General features: G+C 36.3%; 1 protein-coding gene across 1 annotated transcript; it reads right to left on the reverse strand.

Moving 5' to 3' along the window:
• Nucleotides 1–869: 869 nt before the first annotated feature.
• LOC125649814 (phosphorylated adapter RNA export protein-like) lies at nucleotides 870–10,007 on the reverse strand. Its single transcript, XM_048877616.2, has 5 exons — nucleotides 9,847–10,007; nucleotides 6,495–7,176; nucleotides 6,224–6,315; nucleotides 3,842–4,005; nucleotides 870–1,409 (listed from the first exon to the last, which is right to left on the reverse strand). Exons 1-5 carry the CDS (start codon nucleotides 9,904–9,906, stop codon nucleotides 1,175–1,177), a joined length of 1,233 nt encoding a protein of 410 aa, XP_048733573.1. The 5' UTR covers nucleotides 9,907–10,007; the 3' UTR covers nucleotides 870–1,174.
• Nucleotides 10,008–11,957: the final 1,950 nt, after the last annotated feature.

Below are 11,957 nucleotides of genomic sequence, written 5' to 3' on the forward strand. Positions count from 1 at the left end.
ATTCAAAGATTCTTATAGAATTGACCATCATGATTTTGCTTCAAAATTTAGAGTGCCTTGTGCATAAATCCAGTCACATCTCAGCTATTTTCAACTTTACAAAAACAACCTACTTTTTTAATTATGACATTAAGATGACATTTTTCCGTCAGTTTTAGTACACACATTCAGACACAAAATGGCTCTTTTTCATTGCAACTTTTTAGAAAAACATTGAATGCAAGCAATAAATTCAATCTAGTCACAACAGTAATTTTTCTACGTTAAAGGGGCACAACTCCATAAAAAAAATCAATGAAACAGAACAAAACCCAAACTTTACCTGTAACTCATCAATATACACCTGCATCCCAAAAAAATCCATGCAATATCTCAAGGCATTTCAAAAAAAAAAGTCTGGAAAACTGGGCATCAAGGAAGAACGGGAAATGGTATAACTATAGGCCCTGACCACTTTGTGGCGAGAACACAAAAACTAGTTAAACTAAAATTGTGAAACTTCTGACATATTTCAAATAACCACAAGCATTGGAGAAAATATATGAAACTATCAAATATTATATCTTCTATAATATAAAAGTTTTTTCTTTAAATCATTAAAATTCAGAAGTTTTATGGGAGTCAAAAGAGACTGTTCTTACATGTAGAGTCCTTGACATTATTGATTGAAACTAGCATGGGTATTTCTGGTGTCGCGGCTCTTCAGATTTTTACATCATCCCACCACTTCCACTTGAGAGAGACATGATCCCTCACTTTGTGCCAAATTTGATTGAAAAAATTGCCAAAAGGTTTTTAAGAAGTTGAAAATGTGTAACAAGCAGACAGACAGACAAGTTTCAATTAAAAGAGCACTCTGAACATTTAACTTCCATTATCATGTTTATTTCAATGAAAAAGTTGATAACGAAACATTTTTGTCGAATATAAATCATTTCCATATCATTTTGTAGCTTGCACTTATAAATAGTACACCATACAAACTGCAGTGAACAATGCTTCATTACAGCCAACATACGAACAAAATCAGACCATCCAAGTTTATTCCAAACATGTGAAGAACTTGGGCTGTCTAATCCTCTATATGATCCAGGGACTATCAGAAATGACACCGTCATCTTGCTGCCATTACCAGATGACAGTGAAGGTCATTTCAAACAACTATATGTTTGGCTCAGTCAATAGTTTCATCTACTCCAATATCAATAGCCAGCACATCTTTCTCATCCATATCCAAAATATCCGGCCCACTCTCTGGATCACTATTTGGCTTTTCATTTTCACTGTCTGTTGTTTCCATGGTAACTTCACTCTTTTTTTGACTGTTGCTGTAGTTTCCTGCGACATTTGATAAACCAGGCTTCTTTGACTGAGGGAGTAACCGAATCAATCGCTTTCTTTCTTTCCTCCTAATAACAGAGACATAAATTATTATCTTATTTCATTAATCTTCATTGTGTTCGTTATAAATATCAATTGTTAGTAGATGCAGAACAGTATGTTTGTCACAATTGAGAACATTAAAATTTCTGGTTAAAGCAGTTCACTTATCTCTATCATGCCTAAAAGACTAGCAATGAAATTCATCAACTATTCTTTTGTTACCTCTCATTGCAGTATAATGTAATACATATTCGGACAAACAAATATTTTAAAATATATTCTGGTACAAGTAGTTCTTAATAGTCTAATACATAAATTGCAGAAATTCATTTTTATTGCATGGAGGTTAGTGTTGTTTGTGTAAAATTGAACATGTAATTAAAAGATTTTGATTTTATATAAGCCATAAGGTTGAACAATAAAGATCGCCAACTGGAAATTTGTATCAAATGACTTTCCTATAAATTTCTAAGGCTGAAACAGAGGACTAGCGATCTGTAACCGAAGACCAAGATTCTAGTGTGCAAGAATGCACAAAACCATACCTTTCAAAAAATAGTATTAGGGGGGGGGGGTGTATATACATGTACCTCTAATTCATTCAGTGCAACTGTAGCGGTTTTGCATTTAAGGTTTAAAACTTTCAAATGAATTAGTTTTATCATTTTACATTGACTACAGTTGATCCAAGTATCATGTTTAGAATTTATGAAAATCTTCCCAAGTAAACTTTTGTCATCACATGCCATAGAAAGTGCTGATGGTCAGACAGAAGGACGCACAGACAGATCACTATTGGGGCACCAGCCTAAAAATCAAATTTATTGGTAAACGTGAAAAATCAGGTCAACATCTACTTGGAAATCCATGGGCAATAACCCTGAATTTAATTTGATCTGTTATTCACACACACACACACACATGGCAAAAAAACCAGCGCATATATACATGTTTCTGTAATCACAGTAAAATAGAGTGAAGGAAAGTGTTCAAAGTCCAAAGGCCAATAAATCCACTGTAATTTAAAAAAAAAAAAATAAAAATGAAATTTAAACTTGATCTGTGCCTCTTCAGTATACAACTAAACATTCAAAATTCGCACCAAGCAACTACAGCAGAAAAGGTCTGGGAAAATGAAATCTATATTACAGTTTCAGAGAACAAGGACTGTAACTCCATTAAAAGTCAGCAACAGTAATCTGTAACTCACCCATGTACAATTACATATTATCATTTCGATATCTGTGCAACCATAGCACACCAAAAAAAAAATAAAAATCTGAAAAACTGTTTATCTTTTGAAAATTTCAATAGTGGAAGGGCTATAACATTACTAAAGGTAGGTTAATCAGATAAAAACTTTCAAAATGCTTTGTAAGGCAAAAAAAATAAAAATTAAAAAGATGTGTTTGTGAAATACTATGCCACTGGTGGCAACAAAGAAACAATAAGCAAGGTTCAAACCTTTGGTACCAAAAGAAAGGTCTTATCACAAGGAATACACAGCCCTATCACTCACCATTCAAAAGTTATGAGCAAGATCAAAATTTTGGACAGAAACGACAAAAACAATATGCTCTCTGATCTTCAAAATCGAAATTTGTTTCTCAGCACTGTTGCATTACGTATATATATCAGTGCCGCCTGGAATTTTCTCACTCTACCCTATCTACTGACATTAATCCCAACCAATGACCTTTTACTCTATACCACAAAATAAATCCCAATCAATAATCTTTTACTCAAACAACGAAATCAACCCCAACCAACAATGTTTTCCTCCAACCACAAAATCAACACCGAACAACATTGTTTTCCTCAAACCATGAAATCAACCCCAATCAACAATGTTTTCCTCAAACCATGAAATCAAACCCAACCAACGTTTTCCTCAAACAACAAAATCAACCCCGACCAACATTGTTTTCCTCAGGTAGGGTCTCCGTGGCCGAGTGGTTAGAGCATCACGCTCAAAATCACACGGCCTCTCACCTCTGGTCGGCACAGGTTCGAATCCTGCTCATGCCGGTAAATGATAAGTTTTCCAGTTTACTTTCGGAAGGTCGGTGGTCTCTTCCCAGGTACATTGTATCTGGGTTCTCTCTTCCACCAATAAAAACTGGGCGCCACCAGAAAACTGAAAAATTGTTGAGCGTGGTGAAAAACAGCAAAACAATCAATCAATCCTCAAACCAAAAAATCAACCCCCGATCAACATTGTTTTCCTCAAATCACTAAATCAAACCCAACCAACAATGTTTTCTTCAAACAACAAAATCAACCCTGACCAACACTGCTTTCCTCAAACCACAAAATCAACCTCGACCAACATTGTTTTCCTCAAACCATGAAAACTTTCAAGAAAATAATTGATTACAGTATACAATGCAACATCATGTAGTAAGATTGAAGTGTCCCTAGAAAGGCTCATTAAACCACTCTCAGGTGGAAATGTTACCTTTGTTTTTGCTCTCTCCTTCTCTGTTTTTTCTCCTCAAGTGACTGGATAAATTCCTGTTCCTCTTTAGCAAATATTTCATCCACTTGTTCAGGTGTAATACTATTGTCAGATTTGAGCAGGTGGATGTACACGCCTCCTGGTGACCGTCTTCTGGCTTTGCTCTTTAAGAAACACAAGTAAGTGAATTATAGAGAATGAAAGCCAACATGTAAGTCTATATGTCTACTTTAAGATAAACACACCTTTTCATCTTACATGGATTACAACTTTAAATTAGCATTCTATGTGATTCATTGACCTGACTATTACTTGTTATATATTCTTAAACAGATGTTCCTCTTAATCAGATTGACTAAAATAAGACAAGATTGCTATGAGTAGCCATGTCCCCCACTGCCGCAAAAAAGGTTGTAAAGCAAAATTCCATAACTCCAGTAAAATTTGTCAAATGAAAATGAGGGCACAATATGATCAACTACATATGGTGACTAACAACCCTACAAAATTTGAACAAAATCCATAGAGCGATCTCTGAGGAGTTGCATCCACAAAGTGATTCCTATAGTGTAGCATGTGCAAATTCAAGTCTCATAATTCTTGTAAAATTTGTCAAATTAAAATGGCGGCGCAATATGATCCACTACATATGGTGACTAATAATGCTACAAAATTTGAATACAATCCGTTTCGCGGTTTCAGAGGAGTTGCGTACACAAAGTCAAGTGGAACGGAGTATTTCTATGTCCCCCTCCGCGTTGCGGTGGATGGGGGGGGGGGGGGGGGGGGGGGGGAGGGGATGTTAAATTAGGTCAAACTTGAAACACAAGGCCCATGAGTCACATCACTCACCTAAAAAATTGATTTAACAATGTATAACACTTAACACCAATTACGGCCTCACCATGACCCAGAGGTCAAAATGTGAATATGAACCAGAAACTACCAGGTACTTGAGAATGAGTGCATATTAATTTGATAATTTGCATTATTGTAATTCTTGTAAAAGTCTCTATTTATTTCTTTAAAACTTTTCAATCATATAGTGACCCCATCTTCACCCACAGGAGTTATGTATGAACAGAGTTGAATCTACACTACATGAGGATGTTTGAACAGTATTTTTCAAAAAGTGTAGTCCTTGATACAAATTTTACAAAAGACAATATTATGCATTAAGGTCAAGGGTCAAAATGGACATAGTAATATGCTGTCCGCTCAATATCTTGAGAACCCTTTTGCTTGACAGACATCAAACTTAGTACACTGGTACATCTTCAGGAGAAGATGACCCCTATTGGTTTTGAGGTCAAAGGTCAATAGTTGAACTGGACATATTAACATATTGTCTCCTATATTTTAAGAATTATTTGCTTGATTGACACCAAACTTGGTACACTGGTACAGTATATTCCTATATCCAGTTTGACCCTTGACCTTTGACCATGTGACCTCAAAATCAATAGGGGGTCATCTTCTTCTGAAGATGTACTGGTGTACCAAGTTTGATGTCTGTCAAGCAAAGGGTTCTCTAGACATTGAATGGTCAGTATATTCCTATGCCCAGTTTGACCCTTGACCTTTGACCATATGACCTCAAAATCAATAGGGGTCATCTACTCCTTAGGATGTACCAGTGTGCCAAGTTTGATGTCTGTCAAGCAAAGGGTTCTCAAGATATTGAGTGGACATTATATTCCGATGCCCAGAGTAGATTGACTTCTGACCTATGACCTTTTGACCTGATAAACAATAGGGGTCCTCTTCTACTCATAACCAACCCACATATGAAATATCATTATCATCAAGTGAATTTATTGAAGACGAGTACCGGACTTGTGGTTTATAAGCAGCTTGAGTCCCATGAAAATTTGATGAGTCCCATGAAAGTTGAATTGAGGAGTCATTTTCCCTACACCCCTATTTATACAGAGTGAACACAAGATGATACATACCTCTGTTCACTTTCATCTCCAACAAATTGCAAAAATCGGTGCATTAACTGATTCTAATTGCCAAGCCCATGCATTACAGTGCAGTGATTACTTTGTACACACAAAATTAAAGGTAATCATTCGCGACTCGGCTTTGGACAACTAATTGTCCACGCCAACAAAAGAAGTCAGACTGGGACACTGAACTCAGTGGTATTATCTCCGTTCACTAGAGCGTAATGCTTTACCTAGATTTTTTCCTACTACGGGTTTTTATTAATACACGTCAGGGCTTCTAAGTAAAATTATGAGTCCTAGACGCATCTGCTCGACTCGCCATATTACACAAACTTCCGTCCCAAATGAATTTTCTGCATCTTGGACGCAGATTCTTGCGTTAGTGACAAACCTGAGACTGTTTACCTTCATTTGCACAAATTTTGTTTACCTCTATCAATAAACCACCAGCTTCCTCAATGTCTTGAGTTTTGTAGAACAATTCCAACATTTTCTCCTTCCCTACTACTTTGTAGATTCTCTCTGTAATTGTACATTGTACCAGAATGATGAAAAATATATAAGCATGATTTTATGAAGAATATTTCTTTTTTTTTCTTGTCAGGAGATTCTTAACTCACTTGAAATTCTGAAATTGAAAACTAAAAATAGAAAATACATGAAGTACTTTTGCATAAAAACATCAACTATTGCATACATACCAAAAAGGTAAACCTTAGGCTCCATTAACTTTTTCACTATCATCTTCACTACTTTATCTGCCTCTAGGTCTGCAAGTGGTTCTTTTGATTCGGAATGGTCATACATTTGAATTCTCTCTTTCACTGGACGTTTCGTTTTATGAGTTCGTTTTCGTTTCCGACTTGTGGTAGAGTCAATCTCCGGTAGATCTACAATCTTACTGAATGGATCATGGCTCTCATTATCACTTAGTTCTTCGGTCAAATCAGGTCGAGTGTCATCATACTTCAACGTAAAGTCATATTTTTCCACACTGCGACTGTCATCACATGTCATAGTTTTAACACCAACTCCTTTTAAATCTTGTGTCAGAGTTTGCTCTGTGAGGACAGAACCCCAGATATTGTTTATTTTTCTTTTAGCCAACTCAGGATTTCCACTCCCACCTGCTGGTCTCTCATTTCTGCGAACAGGAGACTTGATCTCCTCCGGGAGTTCTGTTATCATGTTCTTTTCATCATGTCTGCTAGAAGAGAAATATTTGGCCTTTTTGCATCTCCATAGTGGTGTCTCTTCCTCACTGTAGGCGGAGCTGTTTGAATCCTCACTGTCATCATGTTGAGGCTTTGCTGACCTGTAACTGACAGCCAGGGGAGCTGTTGCAAGGTTTGATGTGGGTAATTCTGATTTAATTCCCTCTTTCTGCAAAGTGTTGAAAATATTTCTGACTTTAAAAAACCCCACTTGGTTAAACATTAATTCAGTTGGCTTATAAAACTAATATCTGTTAGGTAAATATGATAAGTAAATCAAAGTAAAAACAGTGGAGCCTCGGTAATCCGGACGCTTCACCTTCCGGACGTTTTTTCTAGGGAACAAAATTTATATACGTTATTTTGCATCATTAATCTGGAAATTCGCGTTCCGGATCCGGACGGTAATATTTTACTACAAAACTTTAAAATGCATTGAAAATTGTACCGTTAATCCGGACAGTAATTTTTTGAGGGAAGGTCTGTGTCGGACAATTTTAGCAAGGCGTAAATTATAAAGAAAACAAGCCAAACTGGAGCGACTACCTCCCTTTAATTAGGTGTTGTGTTATGTGTGTCACGACGAACCCGTGAATTGTGACAGATGGAAATGGCCGGCCTCTTTAAGAAGTAAAAGTGTTATGAAATGTTTGAAGTGTAAATGATTATGTTAGTTACTAATGATTTATTTATTTACAGTCACATATAGTGCTTCATTATTTGTTTTTAATAGTGCATACGGTACACAGTTTTATATATTTATTTGTAGTGCTAATATACATGTACAATGTACGCATAGGCAAATAAACTGCACACGTAATCACGTATATTTCAATTTTAGAGCTTTGGAATGTATTGATCATAGGAGTTATGAGATTGATCGCTGTTCGTTATCTTCACCTTTCATGTAAATGTTAACATTGTCATGATTTATTTACTAATGCAAATGGTTAAATCCAATGATAGAATGTGTTTAATTCACAATGCATCAATAAAGTAAGCATATTGGTTACTAATATAAAGATAAAAAATATGTAATTCATTTATCCGGACGATTTTGCTGGAAACCAAAGTGTCCAGATTAACGAAGCTCCACTGTATTCAATTATTACTTGAAAACATAGGTCTATTTTGAGCTTACTTACGGTACTAAGGACAAAGTTCAACAATACCCTGAAATTTAGTAATTTCCACATTGAAAAGTTTAAAACCAAAATGCAAGCTTAATTTTTCCAAAACTGACTCCTCTTATGGAATATGATGTATGTCACAAAGTTGGTGAGTTGAAAATGTGTATAAAGCATCAACATATGATTTATTCAATTGTGTAAAAATTATGGTCCATATGCATCTTAAAAAAACTAGATCCATGTATATATATATGAATAGCAACATGTCAATCCTATCCTGGTCAACACATGTGGCCCATTTCATCTGAAACCAAACAGAGCTTCAAGATGACAATTTTTGGTCGTTTCAATTCAAAGTAAGGGGAAGGAAATTTCAGAATTTATGAAAATTATTGAATCTCCATTCCTTGTGAACATTTTTTCACGGGACTGTCAAAAATCTTATTATTGTTGGTCCTAGAGTCTGCAAAAAAATTGTTCTTGTTCTTTGATTAATTCCGGTAATTCTTCTTTCGTTGTAATATATTCCACTAATTCCAGTTTGCATATGCAACATTATTCTAGTTTTCAAATGTGATGTCTAAATGGCTGTAACTACGGTTTACTATTTAAAGCCTGCTAAAAAGGGAAGAACTCCAATAATGGCAACAACGAATGGGAAAGAGACAGGCTTACAAAATAGAAAAGTGACCCAAATGTACTTTTCAGCAGCAGTAAATGTGGTTTTAAAATATCATGATCAGTGGAGCAAATTAGCAGTGGCCACTGTCTGCATGGCATGTGTATTTTTTGGGCGTTTTATATGAACCATGACTGATTTCTGAAGCATTGCATGTATTACGAGTTCATCAAGGCTTCTTGAATACGTTGGGAACACTTCCCCTGTAGCGGGATCATCTCGCTAAAATCTGATTATCCCTCTCTGGCGAGAGTAAATATATCCCATACAACCAAGAAAAACACCCATGGAGTACATCTCTTCGCGTTTCACATGATATAAATGAAAACAAAAATATGATGTGCACAGGATTTCAGCCTCCTTCCCTATTACACAGCAATATTGATATTGAATTTCTTGACTGTGTTCTCAAGTTTATAGAGACAATTCGCTTCATGTTGAGTGATTGTCGCACTTATTCAGTATTGCATGCAATTTGCCATTATTTTCAATAAAGCCACCACAACACCTGATTATGGTAATGTTTACTCTCTTGCTAAAGAGGGATAATTGCGTTTTAGCGAGAATATCTCGCTATAGGGGAAGAGTTCCCAACCTGTTGAAACACTGTCATATGTACACCCTGTCTACATCATTTGATGACACTTTTCCTTTTCATGTAATGCCACGGCAGCTTAGAGAAAAGTTTTATTGAGGTTCCCATGGTGAATAAAAAAGGACTGTGACGGGATTGGATATTGGTGGGTAGCCCATCTAGTACAGCACCCCTTTACTTAAGTTCGCGGGAAATTTCGGGTACCGTCCCGCCATCAACTTTCCCTTCCTGTTTTGATGCATATGATATTGGTCTGACCCCACATTGACTTTGTTACAGTACACGTTAGCAAAGAATGAATAATTTTAACCATGAAATTATCACAAAATTATGAAGTCTTGAAGAGCATGGCATGGGCAAACTTCAAATTGATTTCAATCGTAATTACTCACTTTAGATTGTACTGTCTATGCTAAATACCAGAAACCAACAAACCTTTGTTTGATATTCGTCGTTTTCAGAATCTGTTATTTCACCTTCCTCCAGGTCAGACATTGCAAAGTTTCTTTAATAAATTAGTAACCGCCTTTTCGTGAATAGATGGGAAAACGCAGAAACTTCGTGCATTTTCCGGTGTGGTAAGTCAAAGGCAATGCGATCTATGAATGATTCGTACACTATACCGTCTATTGACTTGCAGATTTTCTCACATTTATACGGTCTGATCATACCGTGTTCTCGTATTAACATTTAAATTCACTGGCCCACGGGATCAGTAACCATGTGTAGTTATTGGTCCTGTACCAGATTTGTCATTCGATCCACATTGAAAAGTGCTCAAAGACAGGACTAATTCCGATATATTTTCCCACAGGGTTTTGACACAATCTATGCAATCTGGTATACCCTGTGTATATGTGCCATGTGTGCGTATTTTTTCTTCAGTTATGAACCATATTATATGTGGATCAGGCATGCACCACATTATTCTCTTTACAGTAATGGGCACAAATTGTGCTCCTTTATTAGTTAATCTGTTTTTGTATTTTTTATAAAGGCATGCATTTATCAAAAACCTTCTGAATATAAGAAGGGGAGACAATGCTTGCTGTGGCCTTCAACTTGATACATCGTTGATGTTCTATCTATTAATTAACAATACTCATTTTCACTCATATCTGCTTTATAATATGCAGATACCAACAACTCAATTTTATGGCAAATGGGATTACTTCAGATTCTCTATCATATATAAGTTCGAAATATTCTATCATCAACAGAACTCCATATGTTGTGTCTCAACCGATTCAATAGACAAGAGCATGCTCTGCATATGATCAATTCTTAGATAAACAGTTGTTGCAGAGGTTTCAACAGTCTCGTTTAAAATCTGCATTTTGCTAATTTTATGGTTGCAGTGTTGTAATGATCTTATTTGCGAATACAGCCTTTATGATCATTAGGTCGAATGTTCTCTGGTGTGTTTGATTTTGACTAAGGATTATTCCATTTATCTGATCATGATAAAGGATTCACGGTGAGTGTGACTGATATCAACAGCTAGGGATGCTTATACCTCTCCTGGGCACTAATGATCTCTGCACGCATCTCTAAGGATCCTGGTTTAATTGCCCCACAGTAAGTTTTGTATTTCTTTATAGGATTTATGAGATTGATCATGCACTGTTCATTATCTCCAAATCATCTTACCGAGTGACCAGTGTTTAAGTTTGCTATATAAACAGACAAAAATCTGTTCATACATAAGTGATCATGCTGTAAATTGTAAATTAAGAATGAATCGCACATATACATGCATACATACAATTTCTATCTTCTCTAACAAAATTTCCAGGTTCTTCGATCTGAAAAGAGTAAGTCCTTGAAATGACCTCAACAAAAATGCAAGAATCATGGTGCCCAGAGGCCACTTTTCCATGTGTCAAAAGAATGTACACATTCTATAGTAGTTGAAAACAAAATATCAATCTCTGAGTCAATCCCATGAAACACAAGAAGAACACATCCGTTTTTGTAAATGTTATATCACTGATCATAATCAATAGTTCATTTACTGATAAAAGTAAGAAATGAAAGTGACTTAAAAAGCCTTAAAAGCTGGAGCCCCCAGCCTATTGCCACTCCCCTTTGAACAAATCCTTGATCCACCACTGTATGAGATCCCTGGAGCATCTTCACACCAGCATACATTTCATAGAGTGCCAACACACTCCATATAATACACCTGGAGTGGCAGATCTAGAAGGGGGGAGGTTGCAACCCCCCTTTGGATTCACTAAAAGAGAGAGAGGGAGGGGGGGGTAGAATTACTATAGTTATTAAAATCCAAGCTCAGGCAATGGAAATTGTTTGTACAATTGTGCGTCAACATTTCTATCAGCTAGGTGATGATAATTCATATCTTTTATTTACCAAAATATAAGCCCTCTGGCACACAGTTGCTGCAAATTTGCAGCGCATTTGCGGCAAGTTTGCTGCAACTAGTTGCGGCACATTTGCCGCAAGTATACTTTTCGTATGCAAATTTTTCCTCTGGCACACAGTTTGTGGCACAGTTGCGGCACACTTCTGGCACACAGTGTGCG

Source organism: Ostrea edulis, chromosome 5, assembly GCF_947568905.1.
Source record: "Ostrea edulis chromosome 5, xbOstEdul1.1, whole genome shotgun sequence".
Taxonomy (NCBI): domain Eukaryota; kingdom Metazoa; phylum Mollusca; class Bivalvia; order Ostreida; family Ostreidae; genus Ostrea; species Ostrea edulis.

Excerpts from the sequence above, each read along its gene's own strand:
- LOC125649814 (XM_048877616.2), bottom strand. The coding sequence starts at position 9,906 with ATGTCTGACCTGGAGGAAGGTGAAATAACAGATTCTGAAAACGACGAA. Across the intron at positions 4,006-6,223 it reads CTGGTGGTTTATTGATAGAG|AGCAAAGCCAGAAGACGGTC; the intron begins GTAAACAAAATT and ends TGTTTCTTAAAG. Across the intron at positions 1,410-3,841 it reads AGGAGAGAGCAAAAACAAAG|GAGGAAAGAAAGAAAGCGAT; the intron begins GTAACATTTCCA and ends CTCTGTTATTAG.